Below are 27,294 nucleotides of genomic sequence, written 5' to 3' on the forward strand. Positions count from 1 at the left end.
CAGTAGTTTTTAAATAAGACTGTACAATACCCAAGAAATAGCCAGAACAAAAAGTGCCCCCCTGCTCAAAAACAACTGTTCATAGTCAAAAGGCATTCCACTCTGTTAGCTGAAGGTATCACAGTGTTCTGTTAGCTAATGTGCCAAAAGGCCAGCTTCTCGATTGATCGTGTCCTAAGCACATTGTTTCTTCTGGTTTAGAGTTCATGCTGATATGGAAATGCTTTAAGTGGGAGGAGGAAAACAAATCCTGCAAATGAACAGAATAAGCCATGCCAAAGGAGGACGGAGGAATGGGCTGCGCTGCGTTCTGTGGTGGGTGAGCCGCTGATTGGGAAGGGTCGGGATGTAAAGAACTGCCAGATCACTTTGGCTCTTAACATTGAGGGTGGTTGGAGCTGGGTTAGCGGGTTCCTATTGCTGTTGTGGTTGGGGTGTTTTGTTTTGCACACCTTAGAAAACCAGAGCAGGTAAAAATGTTTCCCTGAAGCATAAAGTACTATAAAACTTTGAGAAGATAAGGATCAAACTCTTCTGCCTTTTAAATATACTTTTTTTTAGATATAAAGCATGTTTTCTTTTAAAAACAGTTGGTTTTGATCATGAATTTACTGCAGAGCAGTAGTTGTTCTGGGTGGAGGCAATTATGTAAATGAGATATAAATAACTTGCTTGTAGAAGTGTAATGGACTGAAATGCAGAAAAGCAGGAGTGTGAAAATGAAATTGAATCAAATTACAAATGTTTGGAAAACATGCTAATGTGGTAGCCCAGAGTGCTCCCCACCTCCTCCTCCAAGAAACACTCCAGTAAGGGGCTGACTCGATAGTTGTCGGGTTTCAAGTTAGACATTCACTGAAAACTACAGATTATTTTGGTAAGTTTATTTCATATGCTTCTCTGGTGAGCTGATTTATTCACTGCAGTCTCACTGACTCCAGTTAATTTTCCCATTAAATGAGTGAGGGTCACTGATGCTTCCAGCACAGCCAGGCAGGCTGCAGGAAGAGGAGGCCCCGACAGCACATCCACCCCAAAAACAGCTCCAGAGAGCTTTCAGTTAAGTAGCAACATTCATTAATTCTAGGCAGCCCTAGTGTTTTGGGTGTTTTTGCTTATTTTTTGCTATTCTCGTTGTGGAATTGCAATGGGAGTGGGAGATGGGGCTTTGGGGCTGCACAGAGCCTTCTCATGGGTCTGTGGCAAAGTGTCAGCGTGCTGCAGGACGGGTGAGATCAGCCAGAAATTAAACTAATTGCGCCTCTTCCTAGTTAATGGAAATATGCTTTTCTTTGGGATTTTGGCCTTTCAAAAAGTAGAAATATCAAAACAAAGCTGAGTATTCCCAAGGGAAATGGGACATATACTTAATTGTGTGGAAGCAGCAGGTACTCGGGTAGTTTTCTAACTGCTAGAAAACCTAAAAGTAAATCAGATCCCTGCTTACACTATTAGTAACTGTCCATATATGGGGTGTAGATACCCTGCAACTGCTCATGTTTCTGGAAGGGAGCTCAGAATGCTCATAGTGCCCTCTCTGTGCAAATCAAATCTTGGAGCTCCTCTCACTCAAACCAAAGACCTTTATCCCAAGTAAGCACTAAACAACTTGTACCTACAGAGAAATCGGGGTGAAAAGCCCCCTCGTAGGGACACAGGAGACAGTCTCCCGTTGCCCAGGAGAGGTTCCTCCAGCAGCCGTGGGGTTGGGGACACGGCGCAGCCCGAGCTGCGTGCCTGGGAGCTGCCTCTCCTGCTCCTCGGGGGAGAACAGGCAGCAGGGTGACTGTGCTCCAGCCATGGCCTCTGCGCCCTCCCGGGACACCGTGTCACCTGCGCGACTGGCTGCCCTTGTGCTGATGGGGTGAACGGGGAACGTGAAGGAGGCGATGACGTGGTGGAATTCTCCTACAGCCCTGTTCCCGTATCCTGCCACGTGCGTGGTGCTGGGCTGCCTGTGGAACGTCCCCCTGCTGACAGAAGTCTGTGCATCAACCGATTTTAATATCTTTAAAAGGTAAGGTTTTATATTTATACATTAATATATTTATTTAAATACTCTTAATATTTACAGTGGCTGTTTCTTCTAAAAATTATGTTACATGTACCATCAGAAAAAGGATGAAACACAAATACAGTAAGGTGACATTTAGGGTGAGACATAAATCACAAAAGCAAGGGTGTTAGAGTCTAGGTGTCCAGGGTATGCTGCTCCTGCTCTCTGTCTACTGCAGAAGTCCCCTAAATTCCCTTTGTGGGAAACCATGCTAGTTTTCTACAGGGAAAACTACTGTAACAGACATACAGTCAAATCCTAACCTGAATTAGTTTTAAGAAAATAAGAGTACATACTACTGCTACAAATACTTAACTACTTTCTGTATATAGCGCCTTTAATTTGAAGATCTGAAAGTGCTTATAAATAAAGAACTAACCCCCCTGCGAGGTAGGTAAGTATTATTATCCCTATTTTACAGATGGGGAAACTGAGGCGTTAGAGAGGCTGAGTGACTTGCCCAAGGTCACAGGTGAATCGGTGGCAGAGCCGGGACGGGACCTCAGCAGCCCTGTTCTCTCATCCTGCGCTTCAACTGCTGCACGTGCTTCCTCCCTGGGGGCCACATATACAAATACTTGCGTATTTACATATATACCAATAAGTGAATAATACACAAATAGAGTTATCCAAATAATCTGCACAGATATGACAGTTCATGTCTTGTTTCTGAAGCAACTTCAGTCTCTGACCTGAGTACAAACACCTCTTAGCTCTATTTGATATTCTTAACCCTGGATGTTATTTGATAACTTTTTAACTGGTGATCGTTTATAGGTGTGCTGCTCTAAAAAGCCAGGGATGGGAGGTGAGAAATAAAGCAACTTTAGGAGCAAGAAACCTAAAGAAAGGGGAAGTGGTCAAGATCCCTGTTATTCCCAATTCCAAATTCCCTGCGTTTGTCTAAGGATTATTATTGAAGCCCCCAGAATAAAGGGCAGGCATGTAACAGTTGGAGCACAGCTGTGCATCTTGAACCCAAGCCAAGGAACAATTTAACTGCTCACAGGACAAGCTCCAAGTGTCCCATCAGCTCCTGCCCTCCTCGCTTGCACAGGCAGCACAGGGGTGGTTCACTGGGTTCTCTGAAGGGAAGAATAACTTTCACTAAAGCATGTTTTCTTTTTGAGCAACTGCAAAAACAAAGCTGCTAGTGAAATGCCAAATACTGGGACTGGAAGTGATTTTTTTTTTTTTTTTTTAAAAAAAAAGGTTTGCTTATTGAATGTATTTTTCACAACATAGTTTAATTTCACTTCCCTGAAGCTCCTGTTTTAGAATAATAATAGTAATTGACCAGCTGCTATGACGTCTATTGCTACCAAAAGGGGATGCATAGATGCAATCAAGCAGAATTTTGCCTTTTAGGGGACCAGTCTGACAGTTCAGCAGACTCCTGGACACATGTGTTAATCACAGCCAAATCACATATTTGTGTCAGGTCAAACCAGCACATCGCTGGGAGCTGGGGAGTATCTGAGTCGTGAAACAAAGCCCAGGGGAGCCCCAGCCATGCAGCCCTGTGACGCACCTCTTGCCTTTAACATGACATTATCGAGAGGTTTTTAAGAGCCGGTGTTATCCATCACGCCTTTCCAAGGTGGCAGCTCCTACCCCCTGCCCTCTCAGGACACCGCAGGGGAACGTGACTCATGCAGTTGGCACAGAAGGGACTCGCACTGCCTGGTGTCATTTTTACATTTGGGGGGTGGCACCACTGCAGATTTAATTGTGTTTCATTGTGTTATTTGTCCCTGTTAATGCAGTGCTGCATTGGGATGATGTGATATAATCATCACCAGTAGCAGCGCGCTTGCTCTTGTGGAAAACTTAAAAGGCTTTCTCCTGTCCAAGGATGCGAGCCCTGCTTCTGCCCCAGCCTCAAACTCAGCTGATGTCATCTGCACAACCACATTGGAATTGTTTTCATTCTTACTCGTTACACAGGAAATACCATAAAGATTTGCTGGCCCCATGTCAAGTACAGTTCGTAAACTGCAGTGGGGTTAGTTGAGGCATAAAATGATTCAAACCCTGCATCATCCCCCTGTAGCAGCTCTTGCTAATGCTTCTGTTTCCAGAAATGTGCTCGGTTTGGTTTAGTCAACAGTGGGGTTTTTTCTTGTGAGCTGCTTTGCGAATTGCATGTAGTTGGTTCTGACTGCAGCTGTTGTTATCATTGGCTTTGCCTGTCTGAAGATGGGTGCTGGATTTCTTCGAATGATCAGCAAGCTGCTTCTGACCCTCAGATTTTGCAAGTGTCCTTGCATAGTGCCAATGTTGGTTTGCTCAGCCTTTCGGAAAGGAAGAGAGGATACAGTTTTCAAAGAGAACCCTAGCCCTGCAATTAGTATGGGACCCTGAAATCCATTGATACACAAATGCTTTTCACTCTGCCTTAACTAACACATATACAGGCTTAAATATTTTGGGCTTTATCCTGCATGCTGGAAATGAGACTAGTGTCGTTTATATGCAAGGAATACAGAAACAGTTTTGAGCCTGCCTCTCCCTGCTCTTTTTTCTTGACAGCAGAGCTATGGTCTCCACCTCCTGGTCTGTCCTGAAACCTTCCCGAGTCTGGTGTGTTGGCATCTGCAACTCTGCTACGGGAGCCGGCTGCACTGTTCACATTTCCGTCTCTGATGTAGGTGTGCTCCGTCATGACCTTTAGGTAACGCTCTATAGGTGCCCAAAGGGAAAACCCAATAAGGTGTATTTCTTTAACAAGAGGAAGGAGCCAGTTTTAAAATTCAGAATATCCACCTTGTCTGTGGCGACTGCTAGAGGGAGAAATCCCTCTCTTCCTGCCCCTCTGTGCTGACCTGAGAGCTGCTCCTGCCCCTCACTGCTAAAATCTGACCAGTGCCAACGGGAGGTGTAGATTTCCCAGCATTACGCTTTTACAAGTGCAATTCAAAACCCAGTTCACAGAAAAGGTGAGATATTTTTTGCAACCGCTCCTGGGATATGGTCCAGCTCATGTAACCTCTCCTGGGAACGCGCTGAAGCTGTGTCATACGGGGCATTTCTGAGCCCCTGGTCAGGACTTCCTTCCTCCAAGAAAGCAGCTGATGAATAGCTGTGCTGAGGTCGTAGCTGTTAAATGCCAATCATCTGTGTTCCTTAGCAACATGGCAGAAGAAAGTTCAAATATCATACTGTTAAAAAAAATCACTGTTAAAAACTTGATGGTTCTGCCCTTGACGGGGTCGTCTTCTCTCCCCTCTGATCCTCCTTAGGACAAAGCAGTGGTGTTGCTGGGCCCTGTCCAGGCACCACCACAAGTAGGGAAATAAAAGATAACGTCTACTGCTGCGCTCCCTTTGTGATGCATGTTAGAAAAGGAACTGCAGAGGCTTCCTGGGCCCCAGATGCAGTGTGAGCTGCTTTTGCTTACATTGCTTTTCAGAAATGCAGCTCACAGGCCCAGAGGAGATGATCTCTTAGCACTTACCATATACCAGGAAGGTGTTTGTTTTTTCCTAAATCCTGACACCCATCAGAGAGGCAGCAAAAAGCAAATGCAGCAGTAGAAGCAAGATTAGGTATTTCAAAAACCAGATGCAGCTCAGGGGGTGGGTGTAAGGGCTGGGGTTTGGTTCAGCCCATTAGAAACAGGAGAACCACACTGAGGTTTGTGTTTCAAGCAGCTGGTTTGGGATCAATTCATCTGTGCAGAAGTTGGTAGCAAGGCCAGGTGCCACTGTCAGCCCAACCGCGAGGTCATTCTGCTCTTATGGGAATTAGGTAAACAAGCAAACCATAACATGTTCTAGCTGGATGATCAAAGGGGTCTCTTATTTAGCAACAATTTACAATATTAATGTAATAACCTGAAAAAATACATACGACAGAAAGAATCAAAAGTTGTATTGCTTAAAGAAAACAAAAAGCCAATTATGAGTTGAAGCTCTTTCTAAAAAGACTTTAAATGTGATTCTCAGCCTCCTGCCACGCCACTGCTCACGGTTGTGCTGCCGAGGAGAACTGGGCAGGACGCAGAGCCGATGGTGCTCGGAGCAGCAGCAACACCCCAGTGGCGACGGGATGATGGTGAGAGCACTGAGGGAACCCTTTTCTGAGCCACCAGCCTGGCTGGAGTCTGTGGGTTTTGTAGACTAAGATTGCATCTGGAGGGATTCCTGTGGTGTACAGTGATCTTATAAATGGTGAAATGTTTAGTTTTAGTATTTGTGACTGTAAAAAAAGTAAATTAAAGGTGTAGATGGCTATAAAATAGGCTAATGTAAGTACTTTTGCACTTTCATTTTCACCTGTGGACAGAAAGGAAATAGTAATGCTTAATCAGATGAGAGCAAACAATTACAAATAATTGGCTAAGTTTTTCCAGCGCTTTACTTATAGCCGAGTTGTAACATGATCCTCCTGCCCATCTTTCCACTGGTTTATAAACAAGTCACAAGCCTCTCCCCATGAATCAAACACATCCTCTGATGAGTCTATAAGTTTGGAATTAGAGGAACAAATACTGGAAGCACAGTGAAGGGAGCTGGTACAAACCACAGGGCACTCCTTGCTCTGTCCTCTGAGTCTCGTGTTCCCACTGTAGTCCACCTCATTGAGGTTAATTTCACTTTTGGAACAATTCTCTTCTTTCTCTTTATCAATCTGAGAATATTTAATGTCTTTCCACATGTAGTGTGGCTGAATAATTCCGTCTGAAATTGTGTACATGGGTTCTGAACTTGGTTCAGGTACATGTCCGTTCATCTTGGAGAAGAGCAGGCCCAGTCTCTTGAAGGACTCCTTCTTGGAGCTGGAAAGTCTCTGAACTCTATTTCCATTTCGGACGAAGGAGCGCTTACTGATCCCATTGCTTCTGGGCTTCTCTTCCACCATATCGATCCCAGACATAGTTTTAATTAAAGCAGATACATTGAAGTCCTTTTTTTTGTTGGCTACATTGAAAGACACGCTCTTGGCTTTGGATTTTTCTCCAGCCCCATCCTCATTTGTTTCATCCTTTTGGGACACCTCTGTGCTGCTGGTAGAGTAACTTCTCCTCGGGGGCTTCCTGTTTCCTAAGAGGTCCAGAACTTCATAGCGAAAACTGGAGATGTCCTGTTTTAATTCCTAGGGCAAGAGGAGAAAGGAGTCAGTTACACTCAGCAGTTTTATCTGTGGCAGGAGAGAAGGATCACGTTTTCTTGAGAGAGCTGGTCAGAGTTATGCAAATGGCTGATACCCAGTCACACAGGAATACAACAGACATCTTCATTATCCAGTGACACACACAAAAATATACTGGTGATCCTGACAACTGGAGACAATAAGAAAGTTGTCTCCAGAGGCTGTGGGACTGGCCCTTCTGACCAACTCCCTCTGCCCATCCCACTACCCCCCAAATAAAGGCAAATAACACAGATCTAGAAGAGGTGAAACACTGCTGAAATTTCAAAATATGGCAGGAATCCTGTTTAGTTGATAGACCCAGCTTTAACTTTGTTACTAAGTGGTCTTCACATCCATTAACCCAGATTTGGTTTTGGCTTGCTTTGAGTTTGAATTAGGTGTGTCATGTTGACTCCAATCAGATACTTCATTCCTACCATTTTCCAATGCTTTTGTCTACATAACATGTTGCATATTAAAATCTGGGAGATGATCCACGAGAAGTAACTCAAATAATAATATACTCTGCTCAGGAAACCCCCATGTGCGCTTCATATATATTCCTTGCTCCAGTAACAGTCCTATTTCCACAGCAGGTTACAAATCACCTTAACAAGTTAGTGCAAACTCTGCAAGTGACTACTTGAATTAATATAAATAAATAATAATATGAATAAATAATATCTCAAGTAATAATAAATTACCTTGAAATTTTCTTCAGTTAAACCTTCATTGGTTTTGGAAGTTCTTATCATTGCTGCGACATATCTTTTCACAAGATTTCTTATCACTTCCTGCAATAGGAAACAATAGGAGTGATTCAGCTGCTGGCTCAGAGCAGACTTAGTGCGCTTCCCTGAGCTCTTACTGACGCTGGCTGTCCTGACTCTGCTGTCTAAGAAGAAAACTACTTACGGGTAGAAAATGAACGCTTTGTTTTGAACCAAATGAACCTTTGGGAAGGGTTATATACCTTTGATCTTGAATACTCAGTTTTTAACTACAGTGAGCAGGTTATTTTGTACTTGTTATGTATATGTGAAAGTTGTTGAGATATGAATTCTTGATATTCTTAAGTGTTGTCAAGCCATTTAATATCAGCTGCTGAAAGTTTTTAGGATTACCAATCTCATGGGTGTATGCTGTCTGCCCTGATAGGCTGATCTTGCCATTTGAAGACTGTTTATCAAGTGATAACAAGTCTGAGCAACACCAATTGTGAAGATGGTCTCCACACCAAGGTTTTAAGTAGCAAATTGTTGTCAAAGGTGACTAATTGTGTTAAAAATCAACTTTGGATAAAAATCCTCTTCAAAAAACAGGAGATGTCTCGGGTAAGACAAACTACTAGTGGCTTTTGATACTGTGGCCTAACATACCAGCTGAGGTTCTGGAGAATGTGTTTTCCTTCCAGCATGCTGGTGCAATACATCACACTGAACTCAAGTACTGAAGCTGTTATTTTTCATACAGTTTCATCCTTTTGTAGGTTGACTTTAATGAGTGTTTGATGACAGGCAGGCTGAGAATAAACAAAAGCAGCAGGATTCCCCAAAGGAACCATCCCTCCTTCCTGAGCTGTCCAAACCAGAAGCAAATCCCAACCGCTGTTTGAGTTCGGGATGCTTTACAAAAAAGAGCAGGAGAGCGACAATTCCAGAGTGTGTGAAAATGCTGGTGCAGCAACAGTTTTAACCAGGATGGGGTGACAGCCTGGCCCTTCTGATGGCCAGGGGGATGTCACCGGATCCCTGGCAAGTTTTCCAGTACTTCAGCGGGGGTGAAAGGCTGGGAGAGATGTACTGAACCATCTCACCTCTAATGAGGAAATGTTTTAATCCATGATAAGCAAAATCCTCTTAGAGGGCCTATGCCTATCAAAATATATTCTAGAAGCAAGCAAGAATAGAGATACTAAAAAGTGAGCAGGAAGAAGAAACAGCAAGTAAAAAGTTGATGTGCTCAAGAGTTTACCTGGTAGTGCTGATTCTGAATCAGGTTGTCCGCGTGCCGCTCCTGCAAAGACAAAGGCACAGATGTGTTACCTGGTCAGTCCTGTCTTCGGAGCTCCTGATGGCCCTTAGCAAGTTCTGATCCAGCCCCTTTCACTGCACCGGCAGAGCAGTGGCCCTCGCCATCCTGGACGTGCACTAGAACCCTTGAAAAATGAAGTATAAACCCATACAGCTCCTTACTGTGAATGATTTGAGGTTTTCGTGCCTCTTCTGTTCGTTGTCAGAGTCGCTGCCTGGGCACAGCTGATTGTGGATCCACTTGCAAAGGTACCAGACTGACTTGGGACTTGGGACGATGTTAAAAGGAGGGGGCAGAGTGGCACCTTCATCAAAGTAACTCATCCAGAGCTTCGTCCGTGCAAACTTCCACTCGATATCCGCGTGGTCCTGTGGGGGAAGGAAGGAGGCTATCGGAGCTGCGGGCAGGCTTCCCTGGAGCAAGCGCCCGCGGCTCGGGAGGTGATGTGAGCAATAAAGGATTCCTCCAGCTGCAGGCAAAGCCGCTTCCATCTCCCTCACTGGGGGGGTACTTAAAACGTGAAATATAGCTAGAGTGTAAAAATACCAGCCACTGAGAAATTAGATGGTAACCATATTCAGCACAAATAATTCCACATGCTAAAGCTCGCCTTTGTCCTTTAGAGGTTGTGCTTATTAGTTTGTCAATACAAGAAGCAAGAAAACACATCATTCTTATTTTGCTAGCACTTTTATTATCACAACCTGTTGCTTCTCATGTCTAAATTCAATGAATTTTCATATTCTTCCCTGGAAAAAGTTCTTTCATAGTGTTTTGTGATTTGTTTGGGTTTTATAGCATCCAGTAATTCAGTTCTTATAAGGAAGTGACACATTTTATGCGTGCTGTATTTTAAATCTTGCCTCTGCACTATCCTTACACAAACCAAGAGATGTTCTACTGTTTGAGGGTTTTTTTCCATTTATATTATCACGGTGCTGGTTTGCTTTTGCCATGCTTGAGTGTTTTTCACCCCAAAAAGTCAAGGTGGAAAGTTAAGAGCATTGTTTCAGTGCTGCACAGATAGGTACACGGCCCATACAGTCCCCTGGAAGGGAAAACTGAATCTGTGCAAGACAGTGACCTTACAAACTGCAAAAGGGTGACTGATCCCCAGACCAGAGCTATTTGCAGTCTGAGCTGCGGGGTCACCAGCCTGTTCTGTTAACAAACTGGACATTCCCTTCACCATCAGGGCAGAGACATCAGCCTACAGCCTGGATTCAGGGATGCTGCAGCTATTCCAAAGCGATTTCATGCTGTTTGGTGCTAGTTTTAAAGTTAAAAAATGCCACTGTTTTGGATGTTCTGCAGAAATTCTGACATTAGACAGAAAAGGAAGGAAATAGTTAGAAGCCTTCAAGCCGAGCAGTGCTGAACACAGCTTACAATAGTGCACTGAGCTTCCACGGTAAATTTGTGTATTGTTATTGTGGAGTGTAGTGCTAAGCTGATGATTGTGACATTTTAGCTGCTCAGCATTTACCTTAACAGCATCTGACATAAGATTAAACCAAAGCCATAATGATCTAAGCTAAGTAATGGTACAAGGTAGGAGAAAAGGACAATGTGGGATTTGAAGTTTCTGCGCGGGTTGGAAGGAGCAGCCCCCCTGAGAGGGGTGCTGGGCTGCGGGGCAACGCGCAGAACCAAGCGGTGAAGTGTAGGACAGGGAGATAAATAAAATATGGCTGAACACCATGCCCAAAATTTACCACGCTGGCTTTCTAGTGCTCCAGTGCTCTGTCACACATAAAATATGTTCGCATTTTGACAGTGAGGTGCAGCTGAACTCCATTTTAGTAGCATATTCAAATGACGTGTAGCTCTGGATTTAAAATGACTGCCTCAGTGGCCAGCAGCACCTTACTCTCTGCAGATGGTCCGAATCAGCCCAGAACGCCGCTGTCCCTGCCAGCTCACCGAAAGGGCCTTCAGCCCCGGGCAGACTCAGAGAAGCAGCCTGCCAGGCCCCTTTCTGCCGCAGAAATGATCACACCCCGTAAGCGGGGAAACTGCAGCATCACCATGAAGCCCTGGAAGCTGATACTGGTGGAAATAAAGTTCTGGGTAGTAAAAGATGCACTTTGCAGCAGTAGAAATAATAATAAAGAAGTCCTGCTCATGTTTTCTTCATTTGTCTCTACCTGCAGGCTGCAGCAAGCTCAGCAGAGCTGGAGGAGAGCAGGACGAGCTCGTGCCACACAGTGCGGAGCTCAGTGCTCCAAGCTCCACAACCAGCCCGCCGGCCACCTCGTACCTGACACCTGCCCAGAGCGAAGGGCAGAGCTGTCCCGGGCTCCTCCAGCAGCAGGGCTGGCTGCCCCCTCATGCCCGTCTTTCCACCTGAACGTTCCCTGGTCTGCACAGCTTCAGTTAGAACAGCCTTCAGAAGAAAAACGATGGTCATCACGCACCAGGTGAGCCACGGGGCTGCTGGGGAGGACGCGCTGCCTGCGGGACAGGCAGGAGATCAAACCTCTCTTGGCAGAGAAAGGGCCTGAGCTGCGGCTTTTCTGGGCTCCACCTGGACATGCTCACGGCCAGGGAACACCCCATGGGGGCTGCAGATGTTGCTGGTTCAAGCATTGAAAGCATTTTGGAGGGGAATAGCTGCATGAGAACAGCACAGGGTTACTCAGCCCTGCTGTGAGTAAGCTCTACCCAGAGTGTGCAGGAACTACAGACACCTGGCAACGCCAACAGCACCATCTGGGGCAGCTGGAGAGTTTAGGGTAAGGCAGTAGCTGAAGGAGAGTGCACACTGTTATTTTGGATAGAGATGTGTATTTTAAGTTCCTTGTCAACACAGAAGTAAATGTCCTACTGAGGAGTCCGAAGGGAGAAGGTGGTTTGGAGAAGGTTATAAATCCACCCTTCTCTTCCATGAAGGTCCACCAGAGGCCCACTGTCAGTGGTGGGGAGGGATCAGGTGTGGTGACTTGGCAGCAGTTTCCTTCAGCACGTTATAAAAAAGATGTCCCGGGCAGAGGTGAGTTAGCAGTGGGGGTTGGATGCTGTTTGTAGAGGAGGATAAGGCACATCTCTGGCTTGGGGATTGCAGATTAGTTTGTGGGACAGGAAGGAAGAAAAGGGCTAAAAAAAGCTTTTCTGCACAGAGTGTTTTCTTTTTGTTCCTTCATTTTTAAATTGCTTAAGGGAAGTACGCAGGCTGATGGGCTGAGTGCAGGTGCAGGGCAGCCTGGGAAACCCCCTGCGAGTTTCTCATTGGGAAACTTGTGGTTGATCTGAGCAAACCCCTGTTGATCTAAACGTGTCTGTCTGTGGGTGAGGCTGGTAGATGCTGGTTTCAGCCTCTCCTGTGTTTCTTCCTGTGCCGTCTGAGTCAACAAATGCAATACAACCTCCCTGAAACGACAGACCCTCTGTACAAAGCTCAAAGTATTTTTCATTCTCTTTTCTGTTGCTATGAATTCCCCAGGGTTTACTAACTCAGCCTGTCTCAGTTATTCACCTTGATGTTTTGAGAACCTGAGCGAATCAGATGAGAGCTCCTGGCAGCAGTTTTGTGCTGGAAATATATAGCGAAGAGACATTTCAGTTTTACTGAGTATGTCTTTGTGTGCCAGGAAACCACCATTTTCTTGGTTAGAGTTCTCTTTAGTGCTGTAAGCAGTGCAATCTGCACGCAAAACGACAGCTTTCTCCGTGCTGAGTACCAAGAGTGCTGTGCTTCAGCAATCCCCCGATACCTAATTCAAACCTGAAGCACTAGTGAGTTACAGACGGTGCATCAGTCAGCACACTGGCTGTGAATGTGGCCCACGGACCACCAGACGCGCTCCCGGTTTTTGGTGCATCTCCCCAGTGCCTGCAGCCACTGCACCACATTTACATTTCTGAGAGCTGCCACAGTCTGAGCCTGCTTTGCAGCAAAGCTCTCGCAAAGATTGTACGTGGGTAAGCGCTCCAGGCGAGCTCCTGATTGCCCGTGGAGTCCAAGCTGAGGGTCCTTCCCTTCCCCAGCCTGGGCACCCGCAGAGCTGCGCAGCGATGGGCAAACCCATTCAGTGCCAGCTGCTGCTCCAGCTGCTGATTTACAGCGGCGGGTGGACAGAGATGGACGGGGCCAGCAAGCACGGACCAATCTCTGCGAGGCTTTCAGAGCGTTTGGTTTCCTAACAGAGGACAGGAGGGAGCACGGGGGCTCTGCCCCTGCCCGGGGAGCGCAGGCAGAGAGACACAGCAAGGACAGGATCCTCACATACACCGCTCTTAGAGAACAGCTTTTTTGGTAACATTTATAATAAGCTACAGAAACATATCCACTAGCTTTGCAAGCGTGACCTTGCTGCTTTAAGAATTTAAGTTTGGATTTCACTGTTCTCTCTTTGAGCTTGTGTTGCTCTTGCCCTCGTTCTTGTCACCGTTTTCTTTCAAGCACTGCTCATCATTTCAGCTATAAAACACTCTACTTCTTAAGAGGGCTGAGCCCTAAAGCTCAAAGAACACATAAAGTCAAAGAAACCAGCACTCTGCTTCTCTGTGAGGAAAAAAAAATGTATCACTTACTATCACAATGTGAATGTGTCATACTGGCCACATAATCCTCTTGCAAATCTCTGCCATTTGAAGTGAGAATTAATCTCCCATAAAGTTTTCCCCATGGGATTGCTAAAGCCATCTTACTGTAGCAGTTGCCAGAATTTTCTAATTCAGTCAAAGTGATGTATTCACAGATGTGCCAGGTTTTAAATAATTACCTGCTACACTAATTATCCAGGATAATTCAAGCATTAATCTCCATCTTCATCTCTGTGTAGAAAATCTGTTGTTTACATTTTGTAAAATGTTTTCTATAAAGATTTCCATCAGCATCTCCTTGCTGGGCCATATGGTTTAGATCAAGCTTTGCCAAGGAAGCGCCGGCTTCTCCGCTGCCGCGGCCCCAGCCAGCCCAGCCCAGCCCAGCAGGGCAAGACCTGCGGTTCTGGGTACAAGGTGGGCGACCAGCGCCGCAGCCACCGCAGGCGTTCAGTGCTCCAGCTGCCTCGCGGCTGAAACCTGATGGAGGAAAATGCTGTTCCGTCTATCTTAGCACATAGGAGCTGAAGCACAGGCTGTCCCGTGGGAAGCCTGCGGCAAATCGAGGCATGGGAGCCTGATTTTTTGAAGTATCATCCCTGAAAGCGCGGGGATGGCCCTGAGCTGGCTTGCCCAGGGCTGACGGGCTGCAGAGGACGGCGGCAGCTCCCTGCGCTCTGCTGCTGCGCTCTGGTCCGCTCTGCGTTAGGCTGGGTTTAGCCATGGCACAAACGCTCAGCTAAAACCTAACGCTGAGATGACGGGAACACCCGCAGCCAGGCGCTCGGACATCTTTGAACTTTTCCACTGTAAAACAATCGCAAGATAATCAGCTACTTAAGCTCCTCTACGCTACACAAAGTTGCACAAGGGCTTCTGCCCCTTCCTCTAAGAAGTGTGTTGCTGGGATGCAAGTCCTCCCCACGCCCATTTGGAAAGAATAACCTTTGAAAATACCTAGTGCCTTCCTAGCTGACACAAGAAGGGCCGTGTGTGCCTTTCTCTCGTATTTCTATCTCACCTGCGTCTTTATTCCTTCTTTGCTAAACCCAGAGCAGGAAACAGCACAGAAAAGATATCAGCGATGGTTTTCAAGGAGGCTAGAACAAGAAATATACCCTTGTGTGTCGTGAACAGAAACCACTGCAGAAAGAGGGTCAGGAGAAAGTTAATCTTTACAAATCCCAACACACACAACTCTGGCACAGTTTCAAAGGTGTTAATTTTGTAATATGTGTTGGGCAAACTGGTGATAACATCAGCAAAGCTTGGGAGTTTAATGACAAGCTTAGAGGAGCAAGAAGAAAAAATCCAAGCAGGCTATTTGAGGTAAATCATGCTTAATATTTTTCAAAGAAAAATATGGCATCAAAAGAAAAAAAACTACTATGAGGAAAATCAGGGACCTACAAAGGCAATTAATGCATAGGTAATTCAGCTACAGCTGACAACAAACGACTCCGCTTTCAAAGCTGGGAATGACATACTGAAGGATAAGAACTTAATAGGATCAGTCTCAAAAATAATACAAGAAAAATGACTAAAGGAGGACAATCTAGCATTAGAAAAAGCAATTAGAACAGTTAGGGAATGAGACAGCGGGAGCAGAGATGAAAGTACTGCCTGGCGCAGAATCACCGCACTGGGGACAGCGAGCGGGGCCTGAGCAGCGCCCAGATGTCACCCAGGGCGGCCGCAGTGGCCTCGTGCCAAGCACACGCGCTCTGAAGAGGGAGAACGAGCCCGGCAGACACAGACCAGCACCAACAGCGCGAGGGAGCTGATGCGGGGGGGAAGAGATGGAGAGCCGCACACCCCCCGTGCACGAGCACACGGCGCAGCAAACGGGCACGGGCTGGCGTGCGGGGGCACAGAGCTGCTCCCGGGCAGCGGGACCACTTCTGGCTCCAGCACGGAAAAGGATGTTCGTGAAGCATAGGCAGGTCCAGAAGAAATACTCATAAATAAATACCAGCACTGGGATACAAGAAAAGTGAATTATTGGTCCAGGGACGCAGGTTGACTCCATTTCAGAAAGGAGCTGCCCTTACCTGGTGAAAGGCAGGAGGCAGCAAGGCCCTTAGGTGAGGAAATCAAGCAGAGTGCAACGGAAAAAATACCCCAAATCTACATTTTTACATAGCAGACGTTTCAGATAAGCCATCGATGGGATAGCAAGCCTTCAAAACTTGAAAACTTGGAAGACCCCAGCCATGGTAGAGCCCCTAAAAGAACTCACTGTAACAGAAGCAGTTAGGAAAAGCTTTCTGAATTATGCAGTGTCCAAGGTCCATAATTTCAGACAGATGAAGGGAACGGCTGGTTCAGCGTCAACAAGACATACAGCACGGCGACTGCGTTTTATAAGGTGGAGGAAAGACTCCGTCTCTGGAGCGCAGCCAGAGAGGCTCGGAAATGATGGAAATTGTGTACGGCACTGGTTGCAATGGAAAAGAAAACCATAGAGGGCTTCTGCGTGCACAAGGTCAAGCGAAGAGCAGGGCCCTTCACTCCGGAGTGACACCGGAGCAAGAGCCGCCAGCCGAGCTGCAGCACCGGCCACGCTCCCCAGCATGGACCTCGGGCTGCGCGTCCCAGCGCCGGGGAGTCAGCCTGTTTGTGCTTGGAAAACACGTGCTTTAGCATTTCTGCTATTTATATCTTCTATGTGCAGAACATATTCATAATTAACATTTTTATTATGGCTCACAATGCACTACATTCCACAATGTATTTAGGTTATGTGTATCAATGGCCTTTCATCTCCCACCAACATATTGGATGGAAAAGATGATTGCTAATAAGAGGGCCGGGGAAAATGATATTTGAGAAGACAGAACTGTGGATTGTGCTGGTTTTAGTGCACTTAAATTATCTGAACTGACACCTTTCTTTCTTCCTTCAGTCGTATTCCAGCAAAGTTCAGTTTTTATTTTAATAGTCAAATCAGAGCAGTCGGAAGGTCACACAGACAAGCAGTTCTCTAAGAAAGCCTCAGTGGGAAGAAACAATGAGAAAGATACCACTGAGGCTTTCCCTGTCCTGCCGTCCGTTCTCTGTCCTTTATCGCTGCCTGATAAGAGCCTCTTTTCATGCTGAAAGTCAGGGAGATAAGGTGCGTCTATGCTGGTAATGTTAACTACTTCCAGCCAGGCCAAACCAAGCAATTCACACGCGCCAGAGAGAAATGGTGGGCTGAGGTCTGTCTAACACAAAGTGCTGGGGTGTTGAGGACTCTGTTGGTACCATGGCAAAATAAAAATTGCCCCATTTCTACTTGCACCGTTTCCAGAATACTAGATTTGATTGTTTTTTCTGTATAGCTGGTCAGCCTGGGATCGGACTCTTCCCACGAAGAAGAAATGGCTTGAAAGTTATTGCTGGACTTGTGGGAGGCAGATGGAAAGGCGAATCGGGTCCTTCTCTGCACCCTTCTTTATTATTTCTTGTTGTTGTTTTTTTTTTTTTTTTTCCCAAGATAAATTAGTCCCAAGAAGAAAAACCCCTGTTTGGATCCACAGGTGCATTTCTGATCCCAGGATCCGGATCCAGTCTGTGCCATTAGAAGGGTGTGATTTCAGCCAGGAAATGCAACATCAGCTGCAACAAAGGTATTTAAAAGTCTAGCAGTTTATTTAATGTGTTATTTAGGGCCATTTGTAACTTTTAGATCTGAACTCTGAGTATGAACAATCACAAAACACATTTGATGGTGTTTGCCGCTGACTTCGATGCTACAACCATGTTGTATTTGGTTACACGGAGCTGAGAAGGGCGGTAACACAGTCAGTTCATTACTGGGCTGACCGAGGGGGCTGTTTCCATGTTGCTGGAATCTCCCTGAACCAAAGCTGTGAGCCTGGCTGGATCTCCTTAGGCTTCACAGCCTGTTTATGGACATATATACACAGCCCTTATATCCCCTCCTCAATAACCAAAATAATTAAATGATGATTCCCAAACTTCCATAGTTAAGCAATGAAACATGTACACATCTTCAGGTACCAAATGCTTTAGTATTTTGCTCTTTTATGACTGTCTTTTAGTGGGTCTGTAAAGCTCATGGCACCAGTGGGTGCTATGGGATCCAGTCACGCTGCTGGCACCGTCACTTCAGCACAGCGCCTGAGCCGAGCTGCCAGAAATGGAAAAACCGCTCAGAAATGAACAATCCCAGCTAAACATCCTGATCGTTTAAATATATCCTTGAGGCAAAAGAAGCAGCCATTACAAATGTATGAGATCACTCAAGTCTCTAAGTGAATCTTCAGCCGTGCAGAGAGCACAGACTGAGGAGGCGAAGCCCCTGTTTGTTCCCCGATTCTGCAAGCGGGGCCCGACCAGAGAACAGAAATGCAGATGAAGAGCCACAGCACAGCATCCAGGTTATTAGACATCTTCTCATTTAATTGGATGGAGTTTTATGTATCCTGCTTCACCTATATAACCAGCATCAACTTATTTGCAGGATTGCAACGTGTTGAAAGGAACTGGCCCGTAAAAGTCACGTTTCAGAGGAATCTAATATAGCTGTTCCTATTGCTTAGTATCAGACGAAAGCTCTTGCCAGATAAATCCCTTTTAGTTTTTCACTGCTTCTTCCTCAGTAATATTTTCCTTTATCTTTCACTTTTCCTCTTCTGCCTTTTTCACAGAAGTCCCCTCGATGCAGAAGCACGAGATAATGCTAATTGAGCCTGTCAGGCCTAAATAAAAGATGGGATAACGCAGGGGCCTGCAGCCTATGTGGTTCCATCTGGATACTTCTATTTCTATCATGTAGCAAGAGCAAACCTTGCTGCGCGGCTTCGCACGTAATGGGCAGAGAATTATTGACCTGTCATGTGGGGCACTGGTGTGTTAAGTACACCAAAGAAAACAGAACCCATCCGTACAAATGCCAGCAAATTCCTTGTAACGTCTTAAATCGGCCAGGGGTCATCTACAGCTTGCAAGCTCATCTTGTTTTACACTTAAATGTAATGTTTCTGCTCCTCTGAGTGGTTTGGCCATGGTGGTATACAGGGTCGGATAAATATCTGGGTTTTCAAAGATTAAAAACAACCAAAAGGATTAACCTTCTGATCCCGCTGTCAATACCTGTACGACAGGAGTTTGCAGGACTGGGCCCTAGGATGGAGAATTAGCTCTGCCTAGTCCAAGCGAAGAAAGATGCAGCATGTGAAGTCAGAGCACATCGAGTGCTTCCATTTAGAGGCTCTGCAAACACCAGATGAATATTAACAACTTGATTCAAGTCCGTGGGTTATATGTAATTAGGCCAAAGCCAGCAAAAAGACAAACAGTTCTACACCTTCAAATGAATACTTCAGCTTGCTAACAAAAAGCAATTAAGCTGCCTGCCAGTCCAGCGCGGGGCTGCAGGGCTGATCTGGCACACGGGCCCCTCGCCGAGCGGTGCCGCCCAGCACAGCGCTGCTGCACCGCATCTGCCTTCACTGCAAATAAACACCTGCCGGGCATCCCCCGCATCCAGCCAGGAATCCATCCCGCTCCCCTGCGGATGTGCTGCAGCTGCGCGGGAGGGAGCTGGAGAGCAGGGTCCAGCGCTTCTTCACAGTCCCGCACCTCTTGGGAAGCGTAACAGAAATCCGCCTGTCGAAGTGTCACAAAAGGCACAGAGTAAGTTCAGGAGAATTTGCGCTCTCAATTAATTATTACTGATGACACGGATGAGCTTTGGTAGTGCAGTAATTGAGATTTAGGTAATTACAGTTGCGTTGTAGAATGAAGAAAAGCCTCAGGGTATTATTACCTGGACCTAGAACACGGGCTCTACATGTGGACAGTGAGGATTTTGGTGAGCGGGAGCCCCCAGGGGCCATAAAACTGGAGGACAAACAGCGATGCTTCATTCAGCTGGCAAACCAAAGAAGAGCCATTTAATCTCCTTTCTAGAGCTGAGTTGTTGTGCTACACCATAAAAAGCTTCAGGAGACATTAATCCCAGCTTATACTGGCAACAAGAGTGCGACCATAATTTCATTTCCTGCTGTAAGACAGACTTAAAAAACAAATACATTTCAATTTCTCCTAAGAAATTAAAATTAATGATTCTGAAATGGGGCTGGTGAGATGAATGCTTCCTGATGCTTTATAACAGTTTAGATTTGAGTCCAGGCTTTGGAGCTGGTCTGACCTCTCAAGGGGATATCTACCACCTCCGAACCTGCCACGTGCAGGGATTGTCCAGCTGTGTATCCTCGAGGTCAGCTCAGCGCTGTGTCAAATCCTTCCTTAGCAAAGACACCAAGTACTAACCGTGCGGGTTGTGCAAGCAGAGGAGGGGCAAGGGCTTTTTGACAGTCCCAAGGGTCACAGATCACAGCGGGGATGAGAATTTCTGCTGCTGTTATGAATTCAACTGGGGAGCAATTACTGCCATGGTGCTGAGGGAGCTCAGCTGGTACAGAAAACCAGGGAATTGGTGTTCTGTGCAGGTCAAGAAGAGTTTGATACCACTTCCTCCGGGATATCCAAAGTCATCTCGGAAACAATGTAATAGGGAGATGAAAAATCTTTACATTCCTCTGTGCTTTACCTTTTAAGCTCTCTACTCTGCAAAAATGGAGAAGATTCCATGTACAACATCCCTACATTTACAGTCACAATTTCCTGAAAGTGATCAGTTATTTTTGGCTGCACAGATGAATGGTATCTGTCTGCTGTACAGCTTTTGTTTTGCTATGCCAAATATTTATGATTTTCAGTCTTGTCTTCCACAATATGTGCTAATCCACTCTATTTCATTCCATCATTTAAAAGCGCACTCCTAGTTTGGTGTCCAGTGCCCTGATTTCTCCAATCCAAACACTGGCAGTATGTTTCAATTCGATCACAACTCCACTCGCAGAGATCCACTTTACAAAACCAAACCTGCAGCTGTCTTCTGCAGTAACCGCTGTCTGATGTGAACTACCTTGAAATAACAGACATGCAAACCAACAGGAGGATACAAAATGTAAGATACAAACTGATTTTGCAACTCAATACATCCTGCTAGAGCGAAGTCATTGTTCCAACATCGCACGTATGCCGCGTATGACACACTTTTAGCTGGAACAGCTCCACTTTCGAGCACAGGAGTTAGAGGCAATTTTTCTCAGACCTATGGCGGTGTGACACTGTCCCTGAGGTGTTAACCAGTGTTGTACGTTCCTAAAACATCCGAGAGCTGCAAGTGCTTACATCTCTCCTTCACACATCAGTGGGACGCCTGGTGCTTATCGCTCTAGCTCACCTGGAACTCAGATTACGAGTTCACAGCCCTGTGCTTTTCTTCCTGCAGACGGACTTTAGTGGCCGCTCTTCCCTCGATCCTGCTTCCCGTGCTCCTGCAGCTGCAGAGCCAGACCGTTGGTACAGTTCCAGTGACTAATTCCTGCGTGACTTCCCGCAACATCACAGCTGTGTCCATAAGGAACGTGCTTTCAGAAAATACACGTAGATTGCTAATTCCCTGCAAAACGTACCTGCACCCTAGGGCACCAGAAAGGCCAAAATGCACCTGCCCCTTAGGACCCTGAGTAAAACCCACTATCACATTGTTTTGAAAACAACTGGCAGAAGGATTGTGTAACTGCAGCAGCAGCCAAGTGGCAATCCTGAGAAATAGCCGATGGCATAAAGTGTCCTCATCACCCACTGGTGCTTTCTTCACTTAGGAATGATGGAGCCGCCTGGCTACTCTCAAGTTCCATTGTCCTTCCTCTTGTCGTGGTGACATATTCCTCTTCTGTTCATCAGGTGATGGTATTTCTGTCATGTCTGGGAAGGTATTGAGATGAGAGACCTGGCAGTGCATCACATCCAGCTGCATTCTGTGCTGCTTGGATAGAACATTCTGGTCTTCACATATTGGAACAGCGCAAAGCATATGGAAATGTTGGTGTGCGTTTGGACTTGGTTTGCTTTGTCAAGTGAAACGGAGTGTCTCCCATCACTGGCTCTTGACGGTGGTTTGGCAGAAGAGAAAAATGGGTTGTATGAAAAAAATCAATATTGAAACTGCTTCAGGGTGCCCCTAGAAAAATGTCCTTATTGAAGTCTGAAATAGCTTCATAAAAAAAAATCAACAAGATTATGGCAGAAAAATTCTTCCTTCTGAGAGTGGGGAATCACTCAAAGCTGGTGGAGGGTTCACTCTTTGCAGACACCCTGTGATTTCGTGCCCTGTGCCTACAGCGCTTCATCGGCTACCAAACCCCAACCCCCTGCTGGGGAGGGACGAGAAACAGCAGCTCGGATTCTCCTTCCTCTACCTCCACAGCAGAAATGAATGACTATAAGAGACAATGGAGCGAAGCTAACCTGAAGAACAACTGCTACAAGCGCATTAACGTATTTGTCCCTGTAAAAAAGGAGATGAGAAAGACTGTTTGCGTTGCAGCAGCGCCACTGGCTCATTAACAAGTGACATTAATTAAGATGTCCTGATGACTCCACTGCAGGGAAATCAATAAGTAGAGATGCATCAGGGATTGATGTTTAGCTCCTTTTATTTCTCTGCAGGGTGCTGCACATGGCACAAGATTTCCGACTGATGCGTTTGAGGAGAAGATCTCCACCCCACTCCAAGAAACTCGTATTTCCATACAATAGAAATACCAGGAGGAAGAAATGCCGGGTCTAGCAACCAGGCTACTGATTCAGAAAGGGGTAGACCTGATCACAAGAGGTTCAAAAACTGACCCACAGTTGTAAAGCTCAACATTTATTAATGAGTTTTCTTCAGGGAAACTGATCAGTTGGTGTCTGCCCTTAGGAGCCACATGAAGCAAATTTGTCAGTCTGCTCTGGACCATTCCTGCAGTTCATTGTTACGATGGATCTCTCTAAGTCATGTGGGGTTGCTTGTAATGTGTCATTGTATCACTCAAATTATTCTGGGAAAAGCATGATGAGTGGTTTGTACCCCAGTGAATAGCAAACACTGCTTATTCTTAGTCTGGGCTTTGTGTTGGGGACAGGCCTGTTCGGTGACAATAAAGGCAGGGGAATGGGAGAGGATGGCCAAGGAGAGTATCTTTGTTTTCTGCCCTTCATTCCTGTCTCCCTGGAATGTGGGGAGTAGAACTGAACAAAGAAAAAGCACTTAAAGTGGTGAAACAGACTGCTAAAGCTGCTTTTCTGCTCATTTGGAAGGTCAACAGTCCAGTTTTTCTCACACTTTTTAACGTGATAAAGATCAGATGTCCAAAAGTATCACAAATTTGACTGGATCTGTGCTCGGTTTGGCTAGATAACTAAATTTAGGAGCCACTTGATTCAGCAGATGATCAACAGCAGTTGTGAAACCTCTTCAAGCAGACAACTCAATCCTCTGTGTTTTAGCCAGGAAAGGAGCTCACCCAGACATTTCCCAGAGATTTCTCCAGGAAGGTGGCGATGGAAGCAGCAGACACCTGGTGCTGGTTGGTTTGATTGTTTCTCTATCCTCTGTCTTCTAGAGTAAACCCAAGAGTCATCCAAAGCCGAGCAGGAGGTCTCTACTCTGCCTGTACTTGTGAGCGACCAGCTGAGGACACAAGCGACTCTCCTAAGTGCTGTTCACCGATGGTGTAACACTTCATCACCCCACTGCCTCTAAACTTATCATCTTTGGCATCAGAACTGGAAAGTAAGTGCCCACTGGTTTATCTTAAGTACTGTGCACACAAGATTTAGCTTCCTTCTATTCTATTTCTGTGTAGTTTACCTGAAGAGCCTTAAAACGCGGAGCCATGCTGCTTTAGTTTTCAATCTGTTGACAAATCAATGTACAAATTGGCTTTTAGGTACACAGAATGAGATTACAGTAGAGAGACCAGTGTTGAACATGAACATGAAGATACGGTTAAGTTTGAAACCGGCTGTGCAGCCAACTGGCAGCCCTGAGCTGCCTCAGCTCGGATCCATCTGCACTGAGGTTACTCAGGAATCTGAGTTTACAGGTCTGTTGAGGCAGCTGCCAAGGGACTGGCTGGTGGTACGATGGAAATGAGCTCATTCCAGTGGGAAGACCGTGGAATAAGAAATGACAGGACTGGGCTCCTGACACACACGGTTTCAAATGAGAAAATAGTAATATGAGAGAAAAAACATCCCCCCCAAGTTAAAAACAAACACCATGGAGAAAGGGAAGGCTTCCCTTTATATCCCCTCTGCAAAGCAAATCAGCTGCTAACGACAAGGTGATCGGGGAGGTTACTCTATGGGAGAAGACAAGGGCAGATCACAGCTGATAAGCCTTTTCCAGCTAAGAAGCGTTACAAACAGAGCAAAACCTCCTCCACAAGCATGATTCAGTGCTAGCGAGCAGAAATCCCAACTACCTGCTGTCAAAAACTGGGGGCAGCAGTCTCCAGCATTCTCGAAGATACACACTTGCTATAAGCCAAACAGATGAGGCACACGGAGAAAAATAAAAGCAAAACGAGAGAGTGAGATAACTTACGGCAATGAGCTGGTACGAGTTGTTCATCATGGCTATGAGCATGTTCAGCAGCACAACAAGGGAGATGACGTTGTAGGTCCCAAACATAGTGGCCCCAACAAATTCAGTGAACTCATGTCTGGCTTTGACGTTGGTGACGTAGAGATTCAGCAGACCGAACACAGACCAGAAGAGTGACTGCAGGGTCTCGAAAAGTCTGCAAAGAAAGCCAGATTTTTACTTGCTTACCTGCCTCTGAGAAACAGAAAACAATGTGTGGTTCAGGTGATGTTTAGGTGGGGAACACACGCACTTCGGGAGCCCCGGAGACACTGATTCTCCCCGGATGCAGTTTGCACTGCAGCCAGGTGACCCAATGCATGTGAGAGCTGTGTCACATCACCATTTGCCACCTGTCCCAGAGCCTTGTCCACATCCTTGTGAGATGCAATGAGCGCAACTGCCCTGAAGGAACCCAAGGTACCCTTTCCCACTCCACACGCATGCAAAGAACAGCCAGAATATATTCCTTCTAATGAAAATTGCCACACAGTGATGCTGCTGTTATCTATAAACTCTCCTGTTTAATCAGTGCCTGCATCATTAACATGTCTGCAGACTAAACATTTGGAGAACCCATCCTGAAGTTCAGCATGACTGTAGTAGTTAAATAGCACACAGCAGCGAGGCACCGCGAGGCAGGAGGGGTGAGAAATCACCTTCACGTCCCCCTTCTGCTCTAACGCAGGCCGAGAACTTGTCCTTCCTTCGGCCACGCGTGGAGCAGGCCAGGGAGCCAAGGGCCCGTCTGTCAGCAGCGCTGGTGGCCAAAACTGCTGGGTGGCCAAATCTGCTGGTCCTGGGGCTGGTTTGTGCAGCAGCCCCCACCCACCCACCGTGCGATGCCCTCTGCAACAACTGCTCAGGAGTGACTCACATGGGAGAGACTCATCACATTAATTCAGCTCGAAAGGTTTTCTGCTTTTGAAGTGTCCCTTCCACAGATGAACCAGACCTGACCTCCCTGTGCTTTACAGCTGGTGAGATCATCCCAGGTCTCCTCTTGCTTCAGCCAAAGACAAGTGACCTTTCCAATCACGTCAAATACACAATCTAAATAATTGCTCTATTTGGGCGTCTTTGTTTTGGCTTTACAAAATACGGCATTTATATAATCAAAAAATGACACATGCCTGTTTAAGAGTTTCCATTTTGGCCGCAGGTCAGTAGATATTTTCAAATGTTCCTACTAGATAAATCAATACAAATAATTCAGATCCTTTACTTGACATATCAGGGATCTGTTCTCCTGGCTTCTCCAGGCATCTGTTCCACACGTATCCTCATGCTTTATATAGGGATTTACTTTCTTTATATTTTGTGGCCATATCGTATATTTTTCACTGGCCAAAATTATAGACTCTTTAAAGCAAAAATCCTTTCTTTGAAAAGTCAGACTGTTCGTTAGACTTATTAAATAAGTGCAATGGTAAAATAAGGATTAACCAAAGAATGCTAAGCAATTCTCTACTAGAAATGGTGGAGTGCTATCTTTTAACTTACTTTAATTATTAGCAGTAAAAGTATTGACTAGGCTGTAGGCTCCAGGGAGTCAGACATGCCTGGCATGAAACTGGAATGAGTCTTAGAAGTGATCAGTGCGTTGCTCTGAACTCACAGTATTAACCAGGAATATATTGGGCCCAGACTAAGACATGTGGACATGAAAAAGACAGCAGCTGGTTGCACAGAAGTAAGGCTGAGTTACTCTTTCCTCAGCATTTAATAACAGGCCAGAACCACAGTCTCTTCTCAGTGTGTCTCAGGTGGGGCTCACACTACTTTGGAGAAGCAGCTTTAAAAAAACAGAATTTTGGAAATTGTGATTGAGGGACTGTCCCCTCCTGCTGAGTACACGCTGGATCTTCAGCAAGAAGTCTCAAAGGCAGTAAGGTGTGATCTTCCGCCCCATCCTCCTTTTCCTCTCTTCTCCCTCCTTCAGTTACCACAGTGATAAACATGTTTTCCAGCTGTCTGCCTAAGCAGCAGACACTCTGCTTTCTAAAGGATGGGGAGGCCAAAGCATAAAACCTTAAATTATTCATGACTTCATTGCTGTCACAAAGGAATATTACTTTTCCATGATCTGTGTTTGCAACGCAGAAAATTTCCTCACCAAGAAAACATTAAACCCATCCTTTGGGAGTAATAGGGAATAATGCACCAGTAAATAGGCGTCACATTTTAAACAAGTTGTACAAACACCAGTGGCCTCCTGCTTATTCTTCCCTTACAAAATTACATCTTATTGTGTGACTGCCTAGAAATGCTGATGGCAATGAAAGGGTACTGATTGAAAGCTTTCTACATGTATTCTTTCATTAGGGATGAACTATGAGCAAACTTGAGGTAACAGCAGCTCCGACTTGAATTTGCTCCAGCCGTGCCCGCTCTGCCCGGCCCAACAATGTCATTTTCTCTTGTGCAGGTCGCTGGTTCTTTGCCAGCCGCCCATGCTGTGCGTCTGCACCTGGGCCAAACGTCAGCTGCTACTGGGGGTGTTAATAACGACTATTTAAACTTTTAAGAACATGTTAAATAATAAATTTCTTAAGTGAGTCTCAAACAAAAAGTAACTGCAGAGCATTCTGTCCCCTGCCAGGAGACCTCAGTCCTAATGGATCACCCCCCACTGCGATTTTCTTTTAAACAAACCTCTGCCATAGAGATTGAGCCCCCTCAATTTCCTTTCTTTGCTACATTCTCCTTGGCAGGGGGTTGAAACTGAATGTCGGAGTGGGAGAAATTGTGGTCTGTATTTAAGCTGATCTGCACACTTTCTGTTAAGTGGTTCTCTATCATTTCTAGTTCCCAAGATCTTATACCCTCCTACACACTTGAGGATCTTTGATTTTTCTCCTGCTGACCAAATGCTCTTTTTCTCCAGTCCAATCCTGCTGTTGTTTTCTCCACTAACCTGCTGGCATTGAAATCTGTAAAACAACTGGTTTGCAATGGAGACCGGTCCAAAGCAGAATGCAGAACCAAATACATCTGTTCAGCACAGCGCCAGGGAAAGGCTGGTCCT

The 27,294-nt window shown here is 45.8% G+C and overlaps 1 protein-coding gene and 1 long non-coding RNA gene across 2 annotated transcripts in view; one reads left to right on the plus strand and one right to left on the minus strand.

Annotated features, from left to right (window-relative positions):
* Nucleotides 1-4,613: 4,613 nt before the first annotated feature.
* Nucleotides 4,614-9,567, plus strand: LOC309444382. The gene is made up of 3 exons (XR_014185016.1): nucleotides 4,614-4,703; nucleotides 6,004-6,112; nucleotides 9,432-9,567. It is a non-coding gene; the product is annotated as an uncharacterized lncRNA (long non-coding RNA).
* TRPC5 (transient receptor potential cation channel subfamily C member 5) overlaps nucleotides 5,883-27,294 on the minus strand; it is a 62,010-nt gene continuing 40,598 nt past the window's right edge. Inside the window, exons 6-10 of the mRNA XM_082062141.1 lie at nucleotides 24,228-24,423; nucleotides 9,388-9,594; nucleotides 9,167-9,208; nucleotides 7,897-7,986; nucleotides 5,883-7,153 (exon numbers count right to left, since the gene is read on the minus strand). Of these exons, the coding sequence (XP_081918267.1) occupies nucleotides 6,419-7,153; nucleotides 7,897-7,986; nucleotides 9,167-9,208; nucleotides 9,388-9,594; nucleotides 24,228-24,423 (1,270 nt within the window). The 3' untranslated portion in view covers nucleotides 5,883-6,418. The remainder of the gene's footprint in view (nucleotides 7,154-7,896; nucleotides 7,987-9,166; nucleotides 9,209-9,387; nucleotides 9,595-24,227; nucleotides 24,424-27,294) is intronic.

This window comes from Streptopelia decaocto, assembly GCF_964273445.1.
Source record: "Streptopelia decaocto genome assembly, chromosome: 10".
In the NCBI taxonomy this organism is placed as follows: domain Eukaryota; kingdom Metazoa; phylum Chordata; class Aves; order Columbiformes; family Columbidae; genus Streptopelia; species Streptopelia decaocto.